Here is a 27918-nt window from a genome sequence, read left to right on the forward strand (position 1 = left end):
CCCTTCTTGATCATTCACCATCTAGATGGTAACGCATTATGTGGTTTGACCATCCGTCTATCGCCTTATTTTTTGTTGCCTTCTGGTTCGGTGGAAGTATCTATTTAGCTAATTATTTACCCTGTTGAGTTCATTCTCAGTCGTGAACGTTTTGGTTTCCTCGATTACCGGTAGCGCAAACTTGCAAGAGGCGGGTTCTGCTGCATAATTTCAGATCTTCTGCCTACAACATTTTTTTATTGCGTTGATAACAAACGATGTTACGTGGTTACATTGAACTGTGAGAGTGATAGGATTCTTTCTGGTCGCGTAGTTTATCTGTTGAATGATGGTTCATCAGATGCTAACACATTTTGAGTCGTAAGACGCTGTCTTATCTTATGACTTAACTCTTACGAATCGTGTATCTAATTATTCTCCTCCCAAAAAGATTTGTAGATTTATAGGCATTTTTTATTATGAATTTATTATTCGTCAATGCGGAATCTCTAGGTATTTTTTTGGGGCCTAAGTGTCACTAAGGTCAGTGATCGACAATACTACATTTTACCATCTAGTGAACCTTATTTTTGATCGTGTAGTGGTATTTATCTAGCGGTTTTTCCCCAGTTCTTCGTGGGGTTATCGATGATAAACTTCTCTCCTTCTTTTGCCACATGCTTCCTTTCGTTTGGTAATACTTCTCGTGCCTCGATTCATCCAATTGGTACATTGACAATGGATTGGTTAAAGCAGACAAGCTAACTCTTTCCAAAAGCGTTTATGGAATCTTAATCTGGGGTGGTAGCTCAAATGTTCATTATTAAAAGTTGATTTCCGTTCGATTTAATCAACAAATCTTGAAAATTGGTCAGCGAAATTCAAGGCCGTTTTACTAGTTACCTAATGACATATGTTTAAGTAACGTATATCTGGTCTTTCGAAAATCTACGTGGCTTTGGTTCCTTGATATCTGGTCTTGAAACCATATTAAAATTCCGAATAAGGAGAATTTCCTTTTTCCTTTGTACCAAATATCGAGATGCCTCTTCGTTGATGCGAGACAGATTCTTATTATTTGAAATAATTTACATAATAGGAAATTTCTGATTCTTTGGAATTTAAGATTTTTCTTTTGTGCATATTACTCATATCATTTATCTACTGAATTTTTTGAATCATTTGGTTTATAACGCCAAGAAATATTGCAAATGCATTTTGAACTTTCTGTTGTCATGTTTAGTAACACACTTTAATTCTCTTTCAACCAAAATTTGAGAAGATACTCTTATCGTTTAGAATCAATTTTCTATCATTTGAAATATATAAAATTTGCTGGAAATACCTAGAGTCCCTCCTGTGCCACCCTAAGACCTAGAAACCCTCTAGTACCACCTCAATACATAGAAGGCCAAAACGTGACTTGCGCAAGGACGTGATAGTCAATGGTAAGAGGACTAAAATTGGAAGTCAATGTCCGGAAAGTTTACAAAAAAGATGTCGCTAACTTGAGGAAGAATAAAAAGGATTCTATCAAATATCGGTTTTTTTAATCTGAATTTTAATCTAGCTCGTTTTAATTAAAAAACAACAAAGATTTTACCTTTCCAACCTAGAGCCGCAAACTTGTGCCCCGGATCAAGTTGAAAGATTGTGAAGTACCTCACTCTTCACTTTTGGAATATTCAGACATGTTGGCAATAATTGTGTACCTGCATAAACTTCGAAATAGTAATTGCTTATGAAAATATTTCAAGTTTAATATTCTTATCAACTATGAAATGGTGATAATGAATATTTTGTATGAAATGACACCTTTTGGCCATCTATGGGGCAATAAGTAAGGGTTTAACTGCACGTTGGATATCTTGAGATTATCCAATAGAGATGTAAACCTATACTCTCTTAGTAATCTTAGCTAGTGATGAGTACAGATTGTCTCCACAAGGTGCAATGATTAAAGATTTAATATGCTTAATATAGTGCTTACTTATATGAGATGAGAAACTTATTAATAACAAAATCGCATGTATGGTGTAGGGACGTGGACCGTTTGGTTTTTTCGTCCTGTCCCTGAGTGTCAAACAAATTTTAGGACTGAAAATCGCCCATCAGATGGTGGGACGGGACGATTTTTGTCTTGTGGGACGAAAAATTCATCAGTACGATAGGCCTGGACTGTGGACGGACAAATTTGGATGGTAAAAATTAGGGAAATAATTATTTCATCCCCGACAAAAATGTAAGGATTATGAATTAAAATAAAATTCCTACTTCAAGGTAACTATTTTTTTATTAGAATTGAGTTCATTTCCATTTTAATTAATCAAATTTATTTGGGGGTTTAATAAATCAACATTAATTATAGATATGTAGAGATATTATGTGTCTAGGTTCAATTTCGATTTCTGAATTATAGATATGGTGAAATTACTTCTAGCATGGTTGATGGTAATAAGAAATTATACTAAAACGTATAATTATATTGCGCGACCTATTAAAATATTATGTTCACGGGTTCAACTTTGATTACATAAATCAACAAATATGGAAAACCAATACCTAATTAAGGTAAATTAGTCAATCAGAGTATGTAAAGAAATATAAAAATGGCACACTTTTAATTTTTCTGTTGGGTTCTAGAGGCTTTGATCTGGATGAACAAATCAAAATGATGCACAGCGGAAGCTTTTTGCGAATCGAACGGCATCAACAAAAAACATTGAACGAAGTACCTTTGCACGAATCTCATTCATGATTTCTTCGATCCCGGAGCGAGACGAGTCAAGCTGCTCAAGTGTGCAGACTCTAGATGTATCCACGCGGTCCTCGGCACGTCGAATCTCCTCCTTCTCGTCGACGAGCCCCGTTCTTTCTCCTTCGGCGTCGTTACGTCGTCCCGATCACATCAAGGATGGAAAGGGGTTGTGGGGAGAGTGGAGAAGAAGGGGAAAGGCTCCTGAATAATTCTGGCCTGGGTGAATTTCGTTCAGGGCCTTCCCCTATTTATACTAAGTGGGTATTTTTCATAAAAACCCCTAAAACTTAAGTATATCTTCCGACGTCCAAAAGACCATTTGCGTGTGACCCTCTAAGCCCATGTATCAGTCTTGTTAACGACTCCAACAACCCAATAACCTTTACTGGCCATCCCAATTAATTAACTATATCAAGATATAGATTAACTAATGTTGGATCGATTTAAGCCCAATCGATAGGTCGAGTCTCCAACATGCGGGGTGCAAAGCTACACCTTGTGCTTTAGAAGATACAAAGAAGCGTGTATCGACTTACTCAGGGAACCTCTTCATCATCGGTTATCGTGTATGTATGATCCATCATCCACTTGACGCTCCTTGGATGAATTAGGGTATGGTCAACTGTCAAACCCTAATCGGTCATCCGAGTTAGTACTGATGCATTCGAAAATCATCGGAGAACTCTTCTCCGATATTTCATTGCCTTGGCCAAGGACTTCATCGCATCATCTTCCTTGAGTTGTCATCTCTTATACCGAGGGTGGACGATCCCATCTTGACCACTCAATCGCCTTCGTGTACTTCTTGATGCACCCGAACTAAGACCGTTTAGAAACCCATGATTAGAGACTCGTTGGCCATAGCCAAAGTACAACCGTCCGTCCACAAGACGTCTTTGGTGTCTCAGGTCTAAGGACCACTTACACAACCGTGACGTGAATCAACCTGATTGACAGTTCGGTATAATACCATTCAGGGATTTGTACGGATCAATTCAGTGAACTCTTTCCACTAAAGAGCACCCACTATCTATCCTTAGTGTCGCCACACTAATTGCTACGGGACCAGCCATACTCATCATATGAGTGAGCTAGATAGTGCTATTCTATCCGGATACTTCAATGTCCTTCTTGCGTATCTTTTGAATAGGAATGTTTAGAACACATGCTTAAAGACTAGTGATCTCCGTATTACGATATCATCATAATTCACTAAGTCTGATCATGTATTCATGGACTTCATTACACGCATCACACGTGCACTATAATGAATATGTTCTATTAATGAATATGGAACGAGATGTGGAATGTGTGATTGGCTTGCCGGCCACATATATTTCCATCATTTTCAACTTAAAATAATTTGTGGACATCAACTCAAATGTTCAACAAGTATTTTATGTATTTCAGTACAATGGAAATAGACAAACAATACGACGCAGAAGGGAACAGAAAATCTTGCTGAATATTTCAAATTTAAGTATCTTCAGTACGAGGTCGGTAAGTACCGTAGCCGCACCGTAGTTGCACCGTAGCCGCCTCCCCCACAACTTAAGGCTGGCCACTTCCTGAAGGTAAATAGAGTGATCGATGTGAGTTTTAATTGATTGTCCAATAAGAACAAAGATACATCTCAAAATTTATCTCAACCAAAATATATCTCAACGGTTCCGAATGTGTTCATCGGAGGGAAGCACATCGGTGGATGCGACAGTAAGCACCGTTGACCCCGCATGTTCTTAAGTGCTTGGATTATTGACTTTGGCTCATCTTGTTACGTTGACTTTGACTTGTTTGTAGCTTTGACCGCCATACACAGTGGGGGGAAGCTTGTGCCCTTGTTGGACAACCAAAATATATCTCAACGGTTCCGAATGTGTTGACCGAATCTGGCGCCCTTATCAGTCCACCAGCTTAGAGAAACAAGTACGATATCTTGTTTTCCTCCTATTTATATGAATAAAGCTTGATGATGCGTTCTTTCTACGGATTTTCTGTAGTTCTATTGGAGGTTGTTCATTGCAAGGAAAACTGGGTAATTTATTTGGGCCATAAATTCATGCTGGAATATCTCAACTAAAACTCACATTTCATGGAGTCATGCTGGAATATCTCAACTATTTGAGAAATAAGACACATCGACATATCTCAACTAATTTTTCACAAAAAATTAAACAAAACCTCGTTTGTCTTAATCCTTGGATTCGAATTTTTTGAACGACCCATCTTGATGTTTATGAAACCGTTGATACAGAAAACCATCTATTCATCTTCATTGCTAAAATTTGAAGAACAAAATCTGAGTCAAGTTTTTCATAAACTATGTTTTTAGCCAAGAAATACAGCATTTATCTTGATCAATATATTACCGGAAGGAAATTCCACTGCTCTAAACCGTAAGAGGTCAAGAATAATCAGTACATGTCACCGAAAAAATTCGGAGAGCAAAAACTGAGTCAAGTTTATCTTAGTCTTTATTTTTTGAGTCAGAATATAATTTTTTGGAATTTCTCAACAAAAATTTCATAAATATTTTATTTTTTAAAGTCAAAAATATTTTTTTTGGGCTTTTATTTTATTTGTGAATTCAGAACATATTTTCAGACCTTTATGTTAACGATGCCACATGCCATTATTCCATTTGTCAAACAGCTACCACTTAGAGTTCGGGATAATGATTGGAGTCAACTAATCGTTAAGTCCATTTAATGATTGGTGACAGTCAATCATTCAGCTATGCCGTTATGGCATTGCGATAAGCTACAAAAAATGCTTAAGTGGACTTCGAAAAATAAGCTACTAAAAATAAGACCATTGAGCAAGCATTTAAGTATTGATTTCTTTTTATCTTTCAACTGGTCAATAATGATGACCACACTGATGGCACCACGTGTACACATAAGCACTCATGTACACGTGGCACACTTCTGCCATTTTCTGATAGGATGTCAAAGAAAATGTGATGACATGGCAGTTTTGCTTATTTATTTTATTCCTTTTTGTCTCTATTTTGTCCTTTTACCCTATAGGTGCATTTGGTGGCTTTGAAAGGCGCGAGAGTGGTAGATGAGGCGACAAGGAATCTCAACAATTTTACAGATTTAGTAAAATGGAAAATGGAAAAAGAGGAAGCATCAACAACGATGACGAGGGGACATAAAAAATCAAGGGCTAGGTTTCTTTGTCTCTCCCTCCTCTTTCTATCCATACCCTCCGATCTAAAGACAATGGATTGTATCAATGTGAAATTCATCCTCGAGCTTGCGTCATACTCAGGTGGGTTGATTGAAAGATAGTTAGTTTTTGAGATCCATCAAATGTGTTCTTGGTGCCGTGGGTGTGGTGTAAGGGCACGTTGGCCCACCGTAAGAGGTCAAGTTCCACGGCCAACTGCCGAGTCGGCTCTTCATGCCTTGAGTGCTTTTTTTATGATTGGCAAACACAACAAAAATTGCGTGTTGATTTCCCTGCATTCTAATCTGAATTATTAATTGTAATCCAGCCAAAAAGTGACATGTGTACTGCTTTCTTGATTTCCAACTTGCATTGATTGTGATTTTAATCCCTCCATTTTTTATTAGCCCATGACTTCTTTCTCTAGATTTAAAATCACATTATTGCCATTTAAATTGCGAATTTTTTATGTGTGCATGTCGTCATACATTATAAAAAAGAAAAAGATGTCAGAAATGATTGGTCAGTAATGAGTCTTTATTCGTGATGCATTAATGAAAGTTTTGAAAAAAATCTGCAAAGCCATCATTAGCTGGAGTCATCATTGGGTGAAACTAATAATAAGGCTCAATCTAAATGTATTGGATTTCAACATGTAGAGAAGTGTGCAAAAATCCATGAAAAATTTGAAATCTCTTCAAAGAATTCTAGAAAATATATTTTTACTCATAATATTTAATAAAATAAAATTTTTATTTTACTATATATATATATCAACTTAAAATATATAATGTAACTTAATATATATTGTTGAAAAATATAATGTTATAAAATTTTAGAAAAATATTAACCAACTTAGAAAATTATTTTGTTTACAGATATGATAGCATAAAATTCTACCAAAATACTTTAAAATTTAGAAAAAAATAAAATATCATTTTAAAATAGATTTAATAATTTCATGATTGATTGCACACATATAGTTATTATTGTGAAAATAATGTAAATTATGATGTTAATATAATGCTAATCATGTTATCAATAGGAAAACATACTTTTGGTGGCCCATGTCCTTGGTGAGAAAGGGTATGACGGTAAGCCATGGTTGCCACGCCAATCGGAATCGATAAAGCGTGTATCGTTTAGAGATTAGATTCTAAAATACCACGAAATGATGTGAATTTAATACAGATGATTTTGAGAAATTTTAGACGAGACGTACTACAGAAGACGAGAGTGAAAGATCAATTAGACGTTATGTGACGGGTTTAGTCACGAACAAGCTCCCAATGACCCATGTGAGCAGATCGAAAGACTACTAGTGGGGAATGATTTCGTCCAGGAGCGTCCAGACCACCAAGTAATCGTTCAGACCTGACACCGTCAAGGAATTATCCTAACTCATAAAAAAATAGCTTACCCTATCATACGCTCAACTTCACTCAAAGCAATGAGACAAGCAAGTTCAGCACGGATGGAAGTAATCGTACTGCGTATAGAGGGAAGAAGAGTGTGACCCGAGGGTTCGGTGTCAAAATGCCTTGCGCTTATAATGCACGGCGTATCGTGTTGAGGTCGGCCAGAAGAGAACCACTAATTGCAGCAACGGTGGAATGAGAGCGGCGAACGGTCAGATGCGGTTCCGTGGCATATCATCCACCAGCCTTTCCTCCAATAGTTCGTGATCAACGACCCAGGTTTTACACGACTAATAGCACTAGAGGGTTCGGAGACCAAATCGGTCGCAATGAACACTCGGGGATGGGGATATAGCTCGGGGAAGCAAATAGGCGGACGATGGTCTACCAGCAGGTGCGGTTTTGGCGTCGGTGAAATGCCTGAGGAGCGTGCAGATTGGTGCTGGTCGGCAAACACAGTGGAGTACTTCAGCAATCAACTAGTGGTCCGAATGGCAAGGGAAATTGGCCTGGCGTATAATCAACATTGACGATCGGAGTAATGAATGAAGATCAGAGTCGCCGAGTCAGAGTAAACGACGGAATAACGAACAGAGTCGACGTCAGGCAACCTTAACGGTGGATCATGAGTACCCAAGGAGGGGAGGTCAGTGAAGCGATCCAAAATGATATTCTTATAGGACTGATCGATCGACGGCGGACAACACGGCCGCAAGGAGATAACGATCGAAATTTGCCAAGGCTTCTTCTTCCGATCAATAGGAACGATGGAACACCGCCGGATTCAACAGAATGTTGGGTTTCTTCTGGTCTTCTAGCAAAGTTACACGAACGAACAATCTTTCTCCCACGAGAGGAAGGATAACTGACAACAGAGAAAATCCAAACAACAAACGGGATCTGGAGTCAAGACACTCAAGCCTGAATCGTACAATCACGGTCAGCGTCTCCCACAAAGAAACCCAATCGAAGGCCTCCTACTCTTCCCAGCAACAGAGGACACAAATTTCCTTTCTGCCTCTTCAACAATTCACTCTTCTTCTCTTTTCAAGAACAAAACATCACGGTAGAAAAAAAAAAAGTAACTGTCAAGGTGAACAACTGACTTCTTCCCTCCACGTCTGCTCTTCCCTTCTTATATTGGGGAAGTGGCAGTTGTGGGAAGGGGGGGGGGGGAGGGGGAAGGTGGCCCTATTGGGCCCTATTGGGCCCTCTCCCTCTTAAGGGGAGCCTAACGGGCTACCCTTAAGAGGATTCTTTAGGGGAGTAGAAACCCAACAAGGTTGTCTTCCCCTAAAAAGGACACTAAGCAAATTCAAATAAGGAAACAATTCAGGAGGCCGGTACTCGCACCCTGATAATTCAAAGACAAAGAAAAGAAAGAAAGAACATAAAGATACACGACGCAAAGCGATAAGACGATGTCGGTTCTCAAGCTTGGTAGTGAAATTGTAGATTCTTCACGTCTGCTCGGGCTTCGCGACGTGGTTGGCGACGGATCGGGGCGTGGTTGACGGGATGGTCCTCCATCACTACCAAGTTGCTTCATGAAACTAAGACTGTCATAGGCTATAGGAAGACTGAGAGGTCACCAGGGCTAATCCGTAATAAGGACCGAAATGGCTGCTAGGGTTGGCTGCGATGGTAGCCTCTAGGTCTGGCTGCGGCAGAGGTAGGACCATCCACATCATATAATACCTAAGGTCTTCCATGACCATGCAGCGCACATGGATGTGCTCGATGTCCTCAGCTTCACCTCCGAGGTAGACATGGTTCAAACCGTGCGAGCTGATTGCGCACCGCACCGCCCACCGCGCAGGGTCGGTGCGGTGCGAAAATCGGACGATGTGCGAAAATCGGTCGTCCCCTCCCCCCCCCTGCCCCGCCTCGCGCCGCCCCCCCCTCCCCCCCCCCCGCCCCGCAGCGCCGCCCCCCTCTCCCCCCCCGCCCCCCCTGCCCCGCAGCGCCGCCGTCCTCTCCACCCCCCTGCCCCGCCGCGCCTTCTCCTCCCCGGCCCCCGAGGGTCTGTAATTCTGACCCTCCCGGGGAAGAGGGCCAGAAAAAAACATCCCCAGAAGGTTCTCCTCCGTAAGGAACCCCATTCGAGCGGGCCATGCAGGCCGTCTCCACGAGGGCGTCTGCCGCCAGCTTCAGACGCGTCTGGAAATGGCGTCGACATCGCCACCCAGGCGGAGAGGAAGCGGAAGGCCCTTGTTCTGTGTTGTCTCATCTCGTGCTCTCTCACACCGGGGCCGACGCCCGCGAGCTCTACGAGGCGCTGCCCTCCCGCCTGGTAGCCGGGCAGAGCCTTTCTGCCGACATCGTCGACAGCGTGCTGAAGCGGCTGTGGAACGACGGCCCGAAGGCCTTGCTCTTCTTCCGCGCCCTCCTGCTGCATCACCCAAGCTACAGGCCCGCAGCCTCCAGCTTCGACCTCGCGCTCGACCTAGCAGCGCGCCTCCGCGACCCCCACGCCATCTGCCGTCTCCTTGAGCTGCGGGAGAGGCTCGGGCTGGCGCCGTCTCGCCGGACCTTCTCCATTCTGATGGAGCGGGAGGCGGCGGCGGGGAAGCCCGACGCCGCGGTGCGGCTGTTCCTCTCGATGCACCGGCACGGGTGCCGGCAGGACCTGGCGGCCTTCAACACGCTCCTCGACGTGCTGTGCAAGTCCCGACGCGTGACCAAGGCGGCCCGCCTCTTCGGGGCGCTCCGTGGACGGTTCTGCCCCGACGCGGTCTCCTACAACATCCTGGCCGACGGGTGGTGCAGGCTCAAGCGCGTGGATCGAGCAGTGGAGCTTCTGGCCGGCATGGTGCGCGAGGGGGTGCAGCCCACGGTGTCCACGTACAACATCCTGCTCAAGGGCTTCTTCCTCGCAGGGCAGGCGCAGCGGGCGAGGGAGCTCTTCCGAGAGATGGAGAGGAGATCGGCCTCCGGCGGGTGCCGCCCTGACGTGGTGACCTACACGACGCTGCTGCACGGGCTGGGCCTCGATGGAGACACGAGCAGGGCCCGGAAGCTGTTCGGAGAAATGGCCAAGCGGGGCTGCCTCCCCACCGTGGTCACCTACAACGCCCTGATCCGGGTCGTCCGCGACAAGGAGACGGTGGGCGACGCCCTCGCTGTGGTGGATGAGATGTTGGCGAAGGGTTGTGTCCCGAACGCCGTCACCTGCAACTTGGTGGTGCGGGGGCTCTGCCGCGCTGGGACGGCCGGTGAGGCGGCGGGTTTCTTGGACCGGATGCGGCGCGAGGGCTGCGAGCCGAGCGCGCAGACGTACAACATTCTGATCCGTCACCGGTGCGACGCGGGGGAGGCGGAGGAGGGGCTGCGCATCCTCCGGGCCATGGCGGCCGGGGAGGAGGGCCGGTGTCTGCCGGACCGGGACACGTACCGCCTGCTGATCCGGGCCATGTTCTCGAGGAGGAGGGTTGAGGACATGGCTACGGCGGGGCGTCTGCTCGTGGACATGGCGGCGCGTGGCTTCATGCCGCCGAGACAGACCGTGCACTGCGTCCTCGACGGCCTCGTGGTCACTGGCCGTCAGACACTCGCCAGGGAGATCCTTCGGGCCCTCGGCGACCAAGGGGGGCGGCTCATCAGGGAGCTCCACCTCCGGTGAGAACGCAACACGCTGCCCATGTCGGATATTCTTCACCCATCGCTGCTAAGGGCTATGTATATAATCTTTTTCTTGTTGATGCATTAACACGGGCTATGTATGTCAACTTCAAATTCTATATTCCAGTGATCCAGATTGATCCATTCCTAGACTGATCCATCGGGGGGGAGGGGTTGACAAAAAAAAAACCGGTAGGTCAGTGTGTCATGAGAGAGAGAGAGAAGAGCATGCGAGAGAGAGAGAGAAGAGCACTAGAGAGAAAAAGAAAGAGGGAAGGTCATCTTGTGCGTGTGTCATCTAGGCCCTTGTATTCATCTAGCTATTAACTTCAATGGCCCAATAACCTTTATTGGGACTTTTAGTAATTACTTATATCATTTATGGATTAATTAATCAATGTACTCTATCACATATGGTTGATTTGATTAATCAATGGTCTACTTGATTTATCGATTTAAACTAATCGATTCATTAAGTTTTCGGCTTGTGGGGTGCTAAGCTACACCTCATGTTTTAAAAGATACAAAGGAACATGGTAACTCTTCTATGGAACCTTGATATTATCAATTAATTTGTATGTGTAATCATGTATCCGCTTAACACTCTTAGGAAAACTGTGGGTATACTCAACTGTCAAACCCTAATCAGCCATCTCGTCGTCTTCCTTGAGTGTCTCGTCTTATATTGAGAGCGAAGAATTCCATCGATAACTTGCAATTTATAATGTAAAATTGATCAATATTACATACATACATGTGTTCTTCTAGCCATAATTGCATGTTATCATAATTAAATTGTTATTAATGGCTCGTGCTATAATTTCATGATTGTTTTTAACTTTTTTTTACATGACATTTGACCTTAGTGCATTGAAGAAATATTTTTCTGCAGGGCATAAAATACTTGCCTAGATGTCTTTACAGCTTTTACTACTTTTTCTGGATTTTTTAAATATTTTTTTATAATTTTTTGACGATTATATAGCGAAGAAATAATTATTAGAATTTAAAGAATATATTTTACGATATAGTTGGCATTTTAAAAAGGAATTTTCAGTTAAATCACGTGGTATCCACATCATTCTCCCGAAATTTGGGTGAATGATTGGATGCGCCAAATAAGCATTTTATTGGCTTATTATGACATCACAGTGTGTGATGTCATAATGAGAAAATTATTACCTTGATGATACCTAGTACGGACGTCGAGGAGAAAAGGTAAACCTGTCTTTTTGTCCTTTTGAAATATTCCATGTAATGAATACACGCAGAGAATCGACAGTCACGTGCAATAAATGCACACAGAGAATTGATTCCCCGTACATTTATTTAAAATTTTGAAAAAGAGAACTTTTATTACTATTTTATGGGAATGAGAATAGGCGACGTGGAGGCCAACTAGCCATTCAAAAAACATTGCGAACAATAAATGATTGAGCGGTTTGGAAGGGCATAAAAACATGACAGCATGCAATCCTACGGGGGAGAAAACAAGGCGACGAATCAGAAAACAACATTTTTTAACTGCATGGAGAATAAAGAAATGATCTAACAGCTTAGATTGATAACCAGAAAATGGCAATATCTTGAGATTTAACTGTCCGATTGTACCCAAATTTGGAGGGTAGGTTTGTCTTTTCACCCTCTACGATCCATAAGGCTGGATGATAAATCAGAGGTTGGGAAAAAGGGGAAAATCATTGAGGAAGTTCACTTCCAAATTTTTTGGCCAGGAAATACACTGGATTTGCTTCTTAAGTCGACAAAAATTGTTTCGAGAATAAAAGTTGTTAGTTTCTTCTTCACTATTTGAACTTCTTCTTGAATGATTTCAAAATGCCAAGGCATGGGCAAAATGTACATGCCTTTGGAGATGATTTTAATGGTGATCAGCATTGAAATTTGATTTTTATTCAAGATATGACTTAATATTCTTAGTTCTACATTGATTCTCATCTCATATTGCATCTTAGATCCTTATATTAGAGTCGAATTTCATCTATAATTCATTTTCCCCTAATAATTTCCACTTTCTCTCTCGAGGTTAGCTCGCCTAATTTCTCTCCATAGGTCTAAAATTTTTTCATTGGAAAATTCAATTCAACATCTAAAATACCTAAATCCAAAATTACATTAAAAAATCCTCCATCTTCAAGCCCATTGCAAAATCCATTTCTTGCTTATTAATTTCCAATTTTAATACATAAAAAATTGTTTTGAAAAATCATCTTGATTTGAATCTTGGTAATCCAAATTACTTTGACACAAGAATCAAAATTATCCTCTCCAGAGTGTTCTGACCGAAAATGTTAAGATCACTATAAAGATTTTATTTACTTTTGAGAAGTTACAAAACAAAATTAAATACAACCAAGGCCCATTAAGTACAAAAATTAAATCATTCTTGAATTAATTCATAAAAATTAGGATAAAAATTCTTGAGAAGTGCCTCTCTGTGTTTAGACCCCTCATCTTATACTTTCTATATTTTGAAAAAAAGAATTTTATAGGTTTATTGCATAAGCTTAAATCCAAAAGACGCATTTAAACTTGAATTTAATCACACCTATTTTAGGCTTATCACCCATCTTGACTGCTTAATAATGTTGGGTTCTAGAGGCTTTGATCTGGATGAACAAATCAAAATGATGCGCAACGGAAGCTTTTTGCGAATCGAACGGCATCAACAAAAAACATTGAACGAAGTACCTTTGCACGAATCTCATTCGTGATTTCTTCGATCCCGGAGCGAGACGAGTCAAGCTGCTCAAGTGTGCAGACTCTAGATGTATCCACGCGGTCCTCGGCACGTCGAATCTCCTCCTTCTCGTCGACGAGCCCCGTTCTTTCTCCTTCGGCGTCGTTACGTCGTCCCGATCACATCAAGGATGGAAAGGGGTTGTGGGGAGAGTGGAGAAGAAGGGGAAAGGCTCCTGAATAATTCTGGCCTGGGTGAATTTCGTTCAGGGCCTTCCCCTATTTATACTAAGTGGGCCTTCCCCTACCTTTGCACGAATCTCATTCGTGATTTCTTCGATCCCGGAGCGAGACGAGTCAAGCTGCTCAAGTGTGCAGACTCTAGATGTATCCACGCGGTCCTCGGCACGTCGAATCTCCTCCTTCTCGTCGACGAGCCCCGTTCTTTCTCCTTCGGCGTCGTTACGTCGTCCCGATCACATCAAGGATGGAAAGGGGTTGTGGGGAGAGTGGAGAAGAAGGGGAAAGGCTCCTGAATAATTCTGGCCTGGGTGAATTTCGTTCAGGGCCTTCCCCTATTTATACTAAGTGGGTATTTTTCATAAAAACCCCTAAAACTTAAGTATATCTTCCGACGTCCAAAAGACCATTTGCGTGTGACCCTCTAAGCCCATGTATCAGTCTTGTTAACGACTCCAACAACCCAATAACCTTTACTGGCCATCCCAATTAATTAACTATATCAAGATATAGATTAACTAATGTTGGATCGATTTAAGCCCAATCGATAGGTCGAGTCTCCAACATGCGGGGTGCAAAGCTACACCTTGTGCTTTAGAAGATACAAAGAAGCGTGTATCGACTTACTCAGGGAACCTCTTCATCATCGGTTATCGTGTATGTATGATCCATCATCCACTTGACGCTCCTTGGATGAATTAGGGTATGGTCAACTGTCAAACCCTAATCGGTCATCCGAGTTAGTACTGATGCATTCGAAAATCATCGGAGAACTCTTCTCCGATATTTCATTGCCTTGGCCAAGGACTTCATCGCATCATCTTCCTTGAGTTGTCATCTCTTATACCGAGGGTGGACGATCCCATCTTGACCACTCAATCGCCGTGTACTTCTTGATGCACCCGAACTAAGACCGTTTAGAAACCCATGATTAGAGACTCGTTGGCCATAGCCAAAGTACAACCGTCCGTCCACAAGACGTCTTTGGTGTCTCAGGTCTAAGGACCACTTACACAACCGTGACGTGAATCAACCTGATTGACAGTTCGGTATAATACCATTCAGGGATTTGTACGGATCAATTCAGTGAACTCTTTCCACTAAAGAGCACCCACTATCTATCCTTAGTGTCGCCACACTAATTGCTACGGGACCAGCCATACTCATCATATGAGTGAGCTAGATAGTGCTATTCTATCCGGATACTTCAATGTCCTTCTTGCGTATCTTTTGAATAGGAATGTTTAGAACACATGCTTAAAGACTAGTGATCTCCGTATTACGATATCATCATAATTCACTAAGTCTGATCATGTATTCATGGACTTCATTACACGCATCACACGTGCACTATAATGAATATGTTCTATTAATGAATATGGAACGAGATGTGGAATGTGTGATTGGCTTGCCGGCCACATATATTTCCATCAGTTAATTCACTAGGCAGAAATGAATGGAATTTATATATCACATATTGTTTTTAATTTTCTTAATATGGGATTAACAAGTTATTTTTAAGTTTCAGCTTCACGCAAGCTGGGTCAATAAGAAAATAAATTCATCATAGCCCAATGGCCTGAGATGTAAATAAAGGCCACATGAAGTTGTTCAAGCTTTGAGGTAACCTATCTAGATGCCCCCAGCATAATAGGCTGACTTATAAATGTCAACATAGTCTCAACCCTCTGATTTTCTAAGGAAGATCAGAGCGTCAAATTATATCTGACTTCCTTTTCGCTTGTTAGCTTTCACTCACATGCTTCAGATTTGTTAGCAAACATATTAGAGGGCCGTGTGAAAAACATACTAGAGTGCCAGATGCTAAGGAAGTGGTTGATGGGGCAAGCTAACTAGGATGGGCTACAACAAATGAAGAAAAGGTTCCATGGCTGTGACTTAAATAGCAGTAGTTGGACCCATCTTGTGGAGATCTGAGAGCCAAGGGATAAACCCATCTTTCTCCATCACTTGGATGTCGTCCTTGTCAGATGGCTAGTGGAAGTCGGTGACATGATGCCACAATCTGGTCCAAAAGCCATGGAAATGCCATAGGATAGGGGTTCATGAAATCCAGCATTGATAGGATCCTCTCAATCATTTAAAGCCTCAATTTGTTCCCAATATGCCCATCTTTGTCACATTAAATAAGGTGATACTGAGGACTATTTCATAGGTGATAGAGAGCAGGAGGAGGGGTAATGACAACTCTCTGCTATCTGAAAGGTCTTAAATAAGATCAAAGAGGGTTCCGCTCATGACAGAATTGTGCCATCAAGGCTGAGAAGAGTAGGCAAGGCACACCAAGGTTGGGGGTAACAATCAGCAACCCCATCCAACTATTTGAATCATGGCATTATGAAAGTTCAGAACACCAATTGAAGTATTTATTAACAGTTTTATCCCATCCATTTGAAGTAAAATCATTTAGAGTGAGCAATAGAAACCGAGTGTTCTATTTAATTTGGTATATTGGCCTCTTTGGGGCATTTTTACAAACACCTACCAGGCACTGACCATTTTATCTAAACCTTTATTATATCAATTTTGAAAATATATCTTATTTCCTATCAATTTGAATATTCATATAAACATAAATAAACCATATCATATTACTATATATGCCCCAAATCATACACTAATATAAATAATACCGTTATTAATCATTCCTATTGATGTCGGATGTCGTTGATGGTGTCGTCCGATGGGTAAGTCACTATGTGAATGTAACAACATGATGCGATGAAACCTTAGATGAGTGTACATGCAGGTCCAACTTGTGGGACATTGCCAAGTTCTGAGCTCCGGAGCGGGCGACGGAGGACGATAATGCTGACCTTCTGACCCTCGTCGGAGCGACGACGGTGACTACGACGTCGAACGGAATAAATCCATTGGGGCTCGCACGTAATGGACGGACTCGGCCCATGTCTAGGATCACTCGACTCATATTTTTCTTAGTAATCTCTCACCGACCTAGCCGGAGTGCGGTGGAGCACAGTCGACAATGTACTGTAAGAAGTACTATAACTGATGAGCAAGAGAATGGCATACCTCATCGGTGGCGGCGATTGTTGTTGAATAATTCATCGGTGCATGGGCCAGCTTGAGCAGTAACAATGGAGAAGTGCCGGAAAAGGGCTTGGAATAGCTTGATAGGCGGCCGAGGTGCATGCTGGAGCGAGGATCAGGAGAGAGGATGATGATGAGAGGAGGGTTGCTATGAGGCAGCTCGAGCAAATGTTTGAAGTCAGCGGCCACAACGTTGGCGCCAAAATCGCACGCAACGAAGACTACGTCGTGGGCTATGGTCTTCGGTGCAGATTTCATGAAGGCGCACACCATCAAGAGTAATGATTGATGTCATCCGCGTCGCACGCCCTCGATGTAAAGGCCAGGTGAAGCTCCTTAGTTATCCTTTTCATTTTCTCATATCTCTCTCTCTCATGTTGTCTTTATCCATTTTCTTTCGTCCCATTTTTGTCATGTTTTGTCACATTGGTGACGTCTTTCATCCGTCCACGTTTCTCATCAAGGGAGAGGGTCCGTCTTATGACCCGCTCCCCTTACCCATCCCTCTTTCCCTCTTCTTTTCCCCCCCTTAATTTCCCTTGTGTGTGTGTGTTTCCCTTTTATTTGTAATGGGGGAAGCCCACTTATAAGGGCTCCTCAAAGGACTCTTATGGCCCATTAGGGGCCCATCCTTTCCCCCTTATAAGGGATGGTCTGAAGCAACACTTCTGCCATGCATCTGAAGCAACAGTTCCGCCGTGGCAGAATCTGCAGTAATTTTTGGCCCGGCAACTACATTTGCCGTGTGCCAAAAATTTCTGCTTCCCGCGTATCTGGCAACATGAAATCATTCCCCATTGTCATCGACTAGCTTGACCCTCCTCGTGTCGACTAAAGGGGCTAGCGATCACCGCCCGTGTGTTTGAGTGCAGAATCGATCGCCGGCGACCGGTGACCTTTCGATCGATCGAGAAGTCAGGCATTGCAGGAATTTCCATGAACTACAGTCCTCCCGGGGGGTGCATCGTGCACCCTCTTTGAGTGCAACGGCTCCTTCCCCCTGCGTGGATATTCTCGAGAAAACTGCGTGGATATTCTGACGGCGGTGGAAACTTCTCGAGAAAATACTGGACGGACAACACTTTTGACACCAAAGAGTTCAGGTGTACCTCGGCACCGTAGTGCATGAAGAGGTTGCGGGGAATTCAGATCGTGACAAGGCTGGGCGAATCTGGGCATTGAGTGGCCCACTGGATGAGGAAGATTCTGGCCATTCCGGGCGTTGAACGGCCCTGGTAGTGAGTAGATGTTGTTGTCGCAGAGTCAGGCGTAGGCGACTACCCGCGCGCGCGAAGCGCGCGTAGGGTGCGCAGAGCACACGGAGCGTGCGGAGAGCGTGAAGCGCTGCCGCATGCGCGGAGTGTGTGGAGGGCGCGCAGCGCACCTGGAGCGCGCGTAGCGTGCGCAGCTCGAAGTGTCAGACGACGACGACGACGACCGGCGTTCTGGGCCGCTCTAGGCGGTGGCCTAAGACTGCCTTGGGCAGTAGTGTGGGGCTGCCTAGGACGGCGGCCTTGGGCTGCCTTGGGCAGCAGCCTGGGGTGGCGGCCTTGGGCTGCCTTAGGCGGCAGCCTGGGGCGGCCTGGGCGGCCTTGGGTGGCCCTGTTGGGGCGGCCTAGGGCTGCTCGTGGGCGGCCCTGGCAGGGGCAGCCTGGGGCGGCCTTGAGGTGGCCCTGGCTGGGGCGGCCTGGGCGGTCTTGGGCGACCCTGTTGGGGCGGCCTAGGGCTGCTCGTGGGCGGCCCTGGTAGGGCCAGCCTGGGGCGGCCTTGGGCGGCCATGGCTGGGGCAGCCTGGGCGGCCTTGGGCGGCCCTGTTGGGGCGGCCTAGGGCAGCTCGTGGGCGGCCCTGTTAGGGGCGGCCTGGGCGGCCTCGGGCGGCCCTGTTGGGGTGGCCTGGCAGGGGCTGCCTGACAGGGGCAGCTTGGGCGGCCTAGGGACGACAGGTCTGAGAGAGAAAGAGAGAGAGAGAGATGAGATGAGGAAGAGTAAGAGATGGCCGATGACGACGACCGACGACGCTAGGGGGTGGTTGTGGCGGTGACGACGGAGGCGGCGGGTAGGGTTGAAGAAGGGATAAGGGGGGCGCTTGGGCAGTCCTCCAAGAAGAGTTAAACAAAAACTCGATTCTTGAATTATGACTTCCTAAGTCTTTCTTGAAAACAATGGCCTATATATAGGCCTTTGGAGGAAAGAGAAAATGACGAGAAATTAGAGACGAGAAATTAAAGACGTGCGTCGTGTCACGCCAAGGGGCAGTTGTGGATCTACCTCTGGCTTCGTGTCATGACGCGTGTAGGGACCTGCGCGGGTGGAGACGTGCTTGTCGACGGTTGTGGCGTGTTGACTTTGGTGTTGACTTCAGTTGACCGTGGCGGGTTGGCTTCTGTTGAATTCGCCGTTGGGTCCATAGTAGGCGTATTGACTCCGGTTGACCGTGGCGACGCGTTCGACGGTGATGTGTTGGCATCCTCGCGATCACCAAGACCACCTACCGTCATGTGCCTCAAGCGCTCAACCCAGTGCCGGACGGTGCAGCAATCCTTGTAGTCACTTGGCACTCGCCCTTAGTTCAACTGATTGTCCGCTGGTCACCCATACATTGCCGGCCACTGGATACCACTGCTTGCGATCCCCACTGCGTGACCCTGTTAGCATTTCCCCGCAATACAGAAACCCCCGCGCAGCCTGACACCGGGGCCGGCTCTTTGCAGCCCCCTCTGCACTCTCCTCCTCTGACCTTTACGAAGAGCTCCGGCACCATCCGCTGCACGTCGAGTTGCCGTGATCTCTCCGGCACCTCTTCATCAAACGCACTCCAAAACACCACCGAAGAAGATGAGATCCTGCACTACGAGCCACCACCTACGAGGTACGCCGTCCTCTCCCATCGCTCGTTTAATTATTCTCTTGCAATATTCTTTTGTCCCCTCTCTACCGCGCTCGGGATAGGTAGGTGAGAGAGGATAAACGAGAGATAACTATGATTGTGAGTGCCTTATCGGCATGGACGAGTACGTCCATTACGTGCGAGCCCAATGGGTTGAGTTCGTTCGGCCGTAGACATCATCGTCGCTCCGACGAGTTCGAGAGGTCACCATCACGGCGCTCGACGACTCCCGTCCCAGCTTGGAGCTTGGCACCTCCTTGAGTCGGAGCCTGCACGTAGGACACCAAGGGCACTCTGCATCACGTAGTTACATACCCGTTAGGGTAACCGTCGGACGACAAAACCGCCGTAATCTGATACATATCCCTTATCGACAATGAACAATCATATTCGGCGTCGACCAGACGATGTCCCCGATGACGTCCGACATTATTTCATTTGCTGCCAACTAGGCAAGATATGCAGTGGAGGCAGTAAATGTTGGCCGCATCAGCATTGACAGCTCTGAACGCCACAACTGTGGTATTTGCAGGATTCTTGCGATCAGAGGTTCTTAGATCTTCGGCCGTGTTTCCGCCAGGCGCGCGATGAGAGTCACAACCATGCGATCAGGCACAACATAGGGCGTGGAGTTTTTGTGAACCTCATTGCTTGCAGATTGACGGACAGGCCCACGCCAAGGGATGTCGATCGTGAATATCACACTTGTCAGTGTTGATAGATCCGTGGTGACCAAAACAAGTTCATGCGGCGATCGGGCTGGCCTTGTAGCGACAATGGTGAGTGCTCATGTGAAAACTCTCATGTTGACCAGGTGCAGTGGAGCCATGACATCGTGCAGATCCTATTGTGGTAGCGGTGGTTGGGGAATCACATGTGTGATCAAATGGGATGTGACTGGACCCTTTGCACGAGCACATGACAAGAAGAATGCATACATGCAGCCGTGGGAAATGGTCAATGACCGAGACCGCGGGTAGTCAACGAGTCACCGTGGCACACAGATCCGCAGCAGCGACGGCGACCTTGGTGATTAGCCACGGGATGGGAAAGATGGGGAGGGCAGTGGCCCCTTTCTTCTTCCCTGCTCCCTTCCACTTTCTTCTTCTTTATCCTCTTCTTCTTCTTCCTCTTCCTCTCCTTCTTCTTCCTGGGGTTGAGACCTGGATGAAAATAACTGCTACAAACAAGTTCCAAATCTAGAATAGAATGTGGCCCCATCATGGCCTTATAAAGGGCCATTATGGGCCCTTACAAGGAGTCTAGAAAGGGGGCCCAATAAGAGACCCCCCCCCGACCATTTACAACAAAACAAAAACAACATTAGATAAAATGACGTGAAATAAACGGTACAAATGGATACGAAAACACGGTGACTCAGACACATCACGACGAATAGGGTGCACTCGTCGTTATGAACACAAAACCGAAATTAAACGAACAAAAACAGATAAAATGCAAACACATGCGTAGACGTGCCCTACCCGGGGTATTTAAAACCGGGCGTCTTCACGAACGCTTTGGCATGCCATGGGCATGCCAGTCGGCCTGGACATGGACCGGCGGTGATGCTGATGACATCGAGGATGACTCCGATGATATTTTGTCGATGTCGTTTGGGCGCACTTCATCAGCTATCCTACCTTATCCCCTTCCTATGTTTCTAATTTCTTAAATGCTTATCAATTCATATTTTACATTCTCCATATCTGTCCTAATATTTAACTCCTATCCTATGTCCATAATATAATTCATCTGAATAATCTATTTATAATTAAATAATCTCTTTATTACTGTCATTAGTATTCTCTTCTTTTTGTTATTTATCTTTCCTCTTATATCATACTAAATAAAATAGTCATATTCACCAAAATATGACCTATGTATATCTATTATGTCCTATGTATAACCTAAATATCAGTTAGTATAAAAATCTTACCAAGTATATGTCCTGTTAAGCGAAGTATCCTTACTAATCTCTGCACCTTATTGCTAGGGATGGAGGATCGTCATCCGTCATTTGGTTTTCGTCATCCGTTTCCATTCTTGCGGATTGACGGATGATTGAATGGTTGTATTTCCATCATTCGTCATTAGTCATTCGTCATTTGTGACGAATGACGAATGATGAAAACTACTGACGAATGATGGGAATGACGAATGACTATATCGAATGACAAAAATGATAATGTATTCATTAGAAAGCATCAAAATGTGACGAATGCCAAGGAGGAGAGGAAGCCAACGGTGTTCGTTGATTCCTTGGGGTTGCATTGCTTCTAGCCTTCCAAATAAACATATTTTGATTTTTTCAAATTTATGCTATGACCCTGCTGAATTCTTAATCGCGGAGTTCTTACCATAGCGATAGAGATACAAAAAACTGAATTTGCACTTCTCTTCATACCACGACAATGCATGTGGCATTCAACACCACAATGGATGATACAGAGAGAGGGAGAGATGCAACGACCGTGGAGAGGGGGAGAGATGCTTCGAGGGGGGTGGGGAGGGGGGGGGGGGGGAGGGAGCGAGGGGGGGGGGCGGGATACGAAGATGGGGAGAGGGTTTCCGGTTGAAGAGGGGGCAAGGCGAGAGCGGCGAAGGGGAACACTCGGAGAAGAGGGGAGAGGGGGAAGAGCATCGATGGGGGGTTCGTGAGAAGAGAGGGGGGGGGGGGGGGGTTTGTTTTCCGTCATCTAGACGTCCGTTCCATTCCGTTTGCGTCAAAAGACGAATGACGGAACGGATGAATGACGGAAACCTTCAAATGATGAAAGGGTGACGAATGACGAAAATGACAGAATTTTTTCCAAAAAACGGATATCAGAACGGAATTCCGTTCCGATACGTTCCGTCCGTCCATTTTCGTCATTCGTTTCCATCCTCCATGCCTACTTATTGCTCTTATATCACGAATAAATATAATAAACATTATCATCAAAGCACCCATCTTAATATCTCTTTATGATATTAATATAAAGCAGTTTCATTATCCTAATTACCATATTGTTTTATAATTAATATTCAAAATTATTAGTTCTAATAGTATTATAATTAATATGTTATCTTATAAAAACCTTACCTCGACCTTTACCAATTTCCTCCAAAATCTTATTACTTATTTAGATCTTTTGGCTATATTCATTATTACTTCTTTATCCCGTACATTAGTCCACTGCATAACTAAGTTCTTTTATTAGTATCTGTTGAGGTTTTTGTGTTTTAATGTACACTAAATTACATTAATATCATGAATTTATAATTAAGAAACTAATTTATAATTAGAGCTTAAAATATTTTAAGATTATGTTTTTTAAATGTGTTAAAACTATAAAATAAACTAGAATAATCATAAAGTACTTGGGAGAATGAAAAATGTTTTTTAAAATTTCTGAAAATAGTTTTAAAGTATTAAAATGTTATTTTAATACTTTAAAATATTTTAAAAAGTCATTTCATATTTAACGTATGTTGAAATTATTTTCAGAAGCCTTAGAAATATTTTTAAATACTTTAAAAATATTATAAATATTTTCTGAATTTTTTAAACAATTAAAAGTATTTTAAATAGTTCAAAATTGACTTCTAAATAATTTTCTGGCATTTTAGTTCATTTAAGAAGGGCCCAATAAGGCCTAAATGGGCGGAGCTCATTAGCCTTAGTGGCGGACCCGACGGGCGGATTTAACCAGTTAAATCCGAGGTCGGGTCCGCTACTAAAGATTGAATTATAAATATATATATATATATATATATATATGGGGAGAACGAGATTTGAACCCAAGACCTCTGCCTCAGTAATGAAGCAATTTACCACTGCGCCAGAAGTCATCTCTTAGTGTAGAGATAAATTATTTATATATAATGTACTTTGGACCCGAAAAATCGAATTAGGAAATTTGATTTATTCCAAAGGTCGGGTCCGACGGTTGACTTTCCAAAATCATTTCTTATTTCTAAGAATTGTATTTTTTCCGACTTTTGAAATTCCTATATTAAACCTAACTACTTTAATTAGCATTAATTACTATAATTAATTTTTTAATTAAGGAAACTTTCTATAAAGCTTTGAAAAATCATAAAAAATTAATTACAGCTCCTTTTGAGCTCGAATTTTTTTTGAAATTCTCAGAAAATTACAATATACCCCTCTACCCCTATAAATACCACTTCAGAGCAAGGGTTGAGGTATCCCTTTTGAAAAGCATCTCTCTTGTGCTACTCTTGAAGAAGAAAGTGCTGCTTCTTGTGAAGTTTCTCCCCTGCAATCAGTGTGGCTGTGCTTCTCCATTGATAAGGGAAGTTTTTAATTTTCATCATTCATTTATTTACTGAATAGGGTGATAGTTTCCTCCACAATCATTGAGTTAGTGGTGATTTTTATGAGATTTTGTGAAGGATAGTGAAGGGATTGATATTATTTTTGAAAGTGATTAAGAGGAATTGATTTTTTGATCTTGAAAGTACTTATGAAACAGGTTTTCAGAATTTATCTTGATATTACATTTGAATCTTAGTTTGTTTGATCATTCATACATCATTGAGAGCGGTGATTGACCTTTGATCAATCACGGGGAGCGGTATATCGTTTCTTCCACTAATCTGAACAGGTGACGAAGATCAAGAAGGCAGGGAGGTGACGTTGGTGGCACCAAGGACGTGACTGTGACGAGGGAAGTGGACGTACGAGGAAGAGTTCGTGACGGTTTACCCGAAGGCGGTTCGGGGTTGAAGCTCGTGCACCAAAGAACGTGACGTGCCATCGGAAGACTCCTCTGCAGAAGCAACTCTGTAAGTTGGGTTAGGGTACCTTACAAGGGAGGATCCTTAGTAAGATTATCCTGAGTCCTAATTTGGACTCGAAGGGGGGCCTTGGATTGACTCGATCACTAAGCGGATCGAGGAACCAAGTAAATCTAAGTGTTCGAGAGAAAGAAGGTGAGTGTCAAATCAAGGAATCTTAAAAGCTAACTAGGTAAACAAAAAGAAGATAAGCTAATTCACCCCCCCCTTAGCTTCCAACAGTATCCATTATTCCTCTACATCCTAACTCAAGTATTTGATCTGCCTCTAAAGGACAGTCCATGTGAATATTACCTCACTCGCATTAGACTAGTTTCTGTGAGTTTATATAATTAAAATTTTTCTTATCTCAGGGGATTTAAATCTGCAATGACTTTAACATAACACCCTAATTTACTTTGTCATTTAATAAATGTGTCAGCTAATTTTGATTGAGTGGGGTAGGTGATAATTTGTTATTCACCAATTAGACAGAGTTATGGGCCTATAACATCCATTGGATGCCAAATTATTAGAAATGTAAGGGTTTCTTTGAAAAGGCCTCTTAACCATAAAATGACTCAAATTCATAAGTGAGATGAGTGCATTAAATTTTCTCCTCTAGTGGACACCCGTATCCATTTCCTTAAGAACTTCCCTTGCCAGTCCAACTGCAATGGTGGAAGATCCTATCATATCTTTGTTGTCATTAATAAAGAAGAAGATGAGGATATATGAAGTGTAGAGAGAAATTAAGATGTTTATAAAAAATAATTAAATAAGTCAAACTGTAGAATATTGGATACAATGTAAGGGGAGAAAATATTACAATATTCCAATATGAGAATCTCTCATTTGAGGTTCATCATATGATTAAGATGGGAAATTCTGGTAAGTATGATGAGCTCTGATGGGTTGAAGTGTTGGCGGTAGTTCTTCACATATTTGATCTCATCAAATAAGAGATGTGGCTATAAGTTGAGACTTTCGTATTTGAAAGAAAAATAAGAAGGTGTGACGATATCAGAGGTAATGTCCATTACTTTAAGGAGAGAGAGGAGCATCATAGGAGAGATCATTTATGTATGGAAAGGGTTCCCTTTTCCCTTTCTATTAATGTAATTGCATTACCTAATCTTGATAATCCTCTGTTAGATTATATCTTGACCAATCACTGGTTGCAATGTACTCTGCAAGCAATAGGCTTTGATCAACTTTGGCCACCAAATTTCAGTTGGGTTTTATTCCAAAAATCTAACGCAATATAATAAACTATTTATTTAAGTCCATTAATGAATTTTCTCTATATCTAGTTCCAATCAAATCTATTTTGTGAAAGGGTAAGAAAACCTTTATTTTACAAGGGCAAGTTTCTAAATAACAAGTGTATAACAATATAATACAACATAGTAAATGTCCTAAACGTGCCCTTATAAAATAAGGGTTTTGCTTAACCACAAGTAAAAGAGGTGTTCTCAATCGGCGAAGCCTCTAAAGCCTGAGGTGATCTCAATTGGCGATGCTTCTAGGTGTTCTCAATCGGCGAAGCCTCTAAGGTGTTCTCAATCAGCGAAGCCTCCATTGCCTTTTTCCCAAGGTGTTCTCAATCGGCGAAGCCTCCTTAGACTGAGCTGAGTAGTTCTCAATCGACGAAGCCTCCAAGTACTGAGCTTAGGATTTCTCAATCGACGGAGCTTCAAAGCCAATCCTTGCTCTCTCATTTATAATTTAAACTTTTCTAATATAATATATTTAAACTTATTACCTGTAACTCTAACTCCTGTACACCATTTTAGAATAAAATGGCTAATTTCCTCGTAAAAGAGCTGATTTTAGACTGTCATTATCAGTGTGTCTAAAATCCTGGTTCTAAGGGTTGTTTTGTTCTTACAGAACTCCACCTGTCTACCTATGATACGAGGGGGTACATGCTCTGATAACTCACTTATTATCTGTTCTCATAAATTTTTCTCTTTTATTTAACTTCTAATAAGTGCATTTTAGCTGTTATCTCATAACGTGATTAAAGTTAATTTGATTTTGAACTTTTAAAATTTATTTATTAAACAACATAAATATTCATTAAAAACTCTATGATTGGGTAAATACCATTTAATTCTTGTCAAATAAAACTCCAATATTGTTTAGATACGTATGGTACCAAAGACATGATTTAATACATTAAGTGTCCAGAAATGGTAAAAAATGTTAATAAATCATTCAGTATTGAACAAATCATACATAAGGGCATTAATGTTGTAGTTTTCCTTGGCTAATGAACTCTGATTAGCATAGTAATTCTCATCTCATGAGAGTTTCATGTTGAAATGCAAAGCCTTAAGCCATGGAACTCATGGACAAGTACCAAATTTCATCATGAAGATGAAGATACTATGTATCAACTTTCAAAGACAAGAAGAAGATATTATATTCATTTATTAACTTTCAAAGGTTTGAGTCATGAAATTGTACTATGGGTTTCAATGAGTGAACCCTTGCCAAAATGCATTAATTAAGTGTAGACCAGATGATTTTAGTGCTTCATGTACTTTTAAAGTTAATCAAAATGCTTAGGCGTTTTAAAATTATATAACTCATTCGATACTAGCCATCCACCTTTTTATAAGTTTTAAAATCATATATATCTTCAGTTGTATCCCCCCCTTCCTGAAATTCATTAAAAAAGCCAATAATTAACTTTTAAAAATCCTTTTAATTGGGTTCTGACATAATTTTTGAATATATATTTGGTCAGTATTTGATATTCGCGATCTTATTTGTTGTTTACGGCAACATCTAAGCTAAGACGTCGGAAAACTGAATAAGCAGAATATCAAATAGAAGAAAATAAGAGGAATAGGAGCTTGTCAGGCAAGATCAAAGTGTATAGTTGAAGAAAAACGGCAGCTGAGCGTGGTACGTAGAATCTTCAAATAATTTCATCAGTGACATATGTAATATCTCGGATTCTTTTGATTCCTTTCATCTATTCCCAATCAAACGACAGAACCTGTAGGAAGACATTTATTTGTCAAATCCGTTTTGAAATCATCATTTTATTCTCTATTTTGATACCATAACTTAGAACTTGGAAGACCGACGATCTGCTCCCGGGGTTTTCTTCTCGCATGAAGAGAGGGGAGCACTAGCCACTGCTCATCAAATCCTCGAGGCTGCGGACCTCTGGATCTCGCTGGAAGCGCCGGGTGTGGCCCCCCGGGCGTAGGAGGATATATCCTTTTGCCGGGATATACCGCAGCGAGCAGAGAGAGGGGAGGGAGGGAGGG

General features: G+C 42.8%; 1 protein-coding gene across 1 annotated transcript; it reads left to right on the top strand.

The window, feature by feature from the left end:
• The first annotated feature begins 9266 nt into the window (after positions 1–9266).
• Positions 9267–11092, top strand: LOC144712253 (uncharacterized). The gene has a single exon (XM_078586479.1). The coding sequence runs from the start codon at positions 9443–9445 to the stop codon at positions 10949–10951; it is 1509 nt and encodes a 502-aa protein (XP_078442605.1). The 5' UTR covers positions 9267–9442; the 3' UTR covers positions 10952–11092.
• The last annotated feature ends 16826 nt before the right edge of the window (positions 11093–27918 follow it).

Source organism: Wolffia australiana, chromosome 14 (genome assembly GCF_029677425.1).
Source record: "Wolffia australiana isolate 7733 chromosome 14, ASM2967742v1".
Taxonomy (NCBI): domain Eukaryota; kingdom Viridiplantae; phylum Streptophyta; class Magnoliopsida; order Alismatales; family Araceae; genus Wolffia; species Wolffia australiana.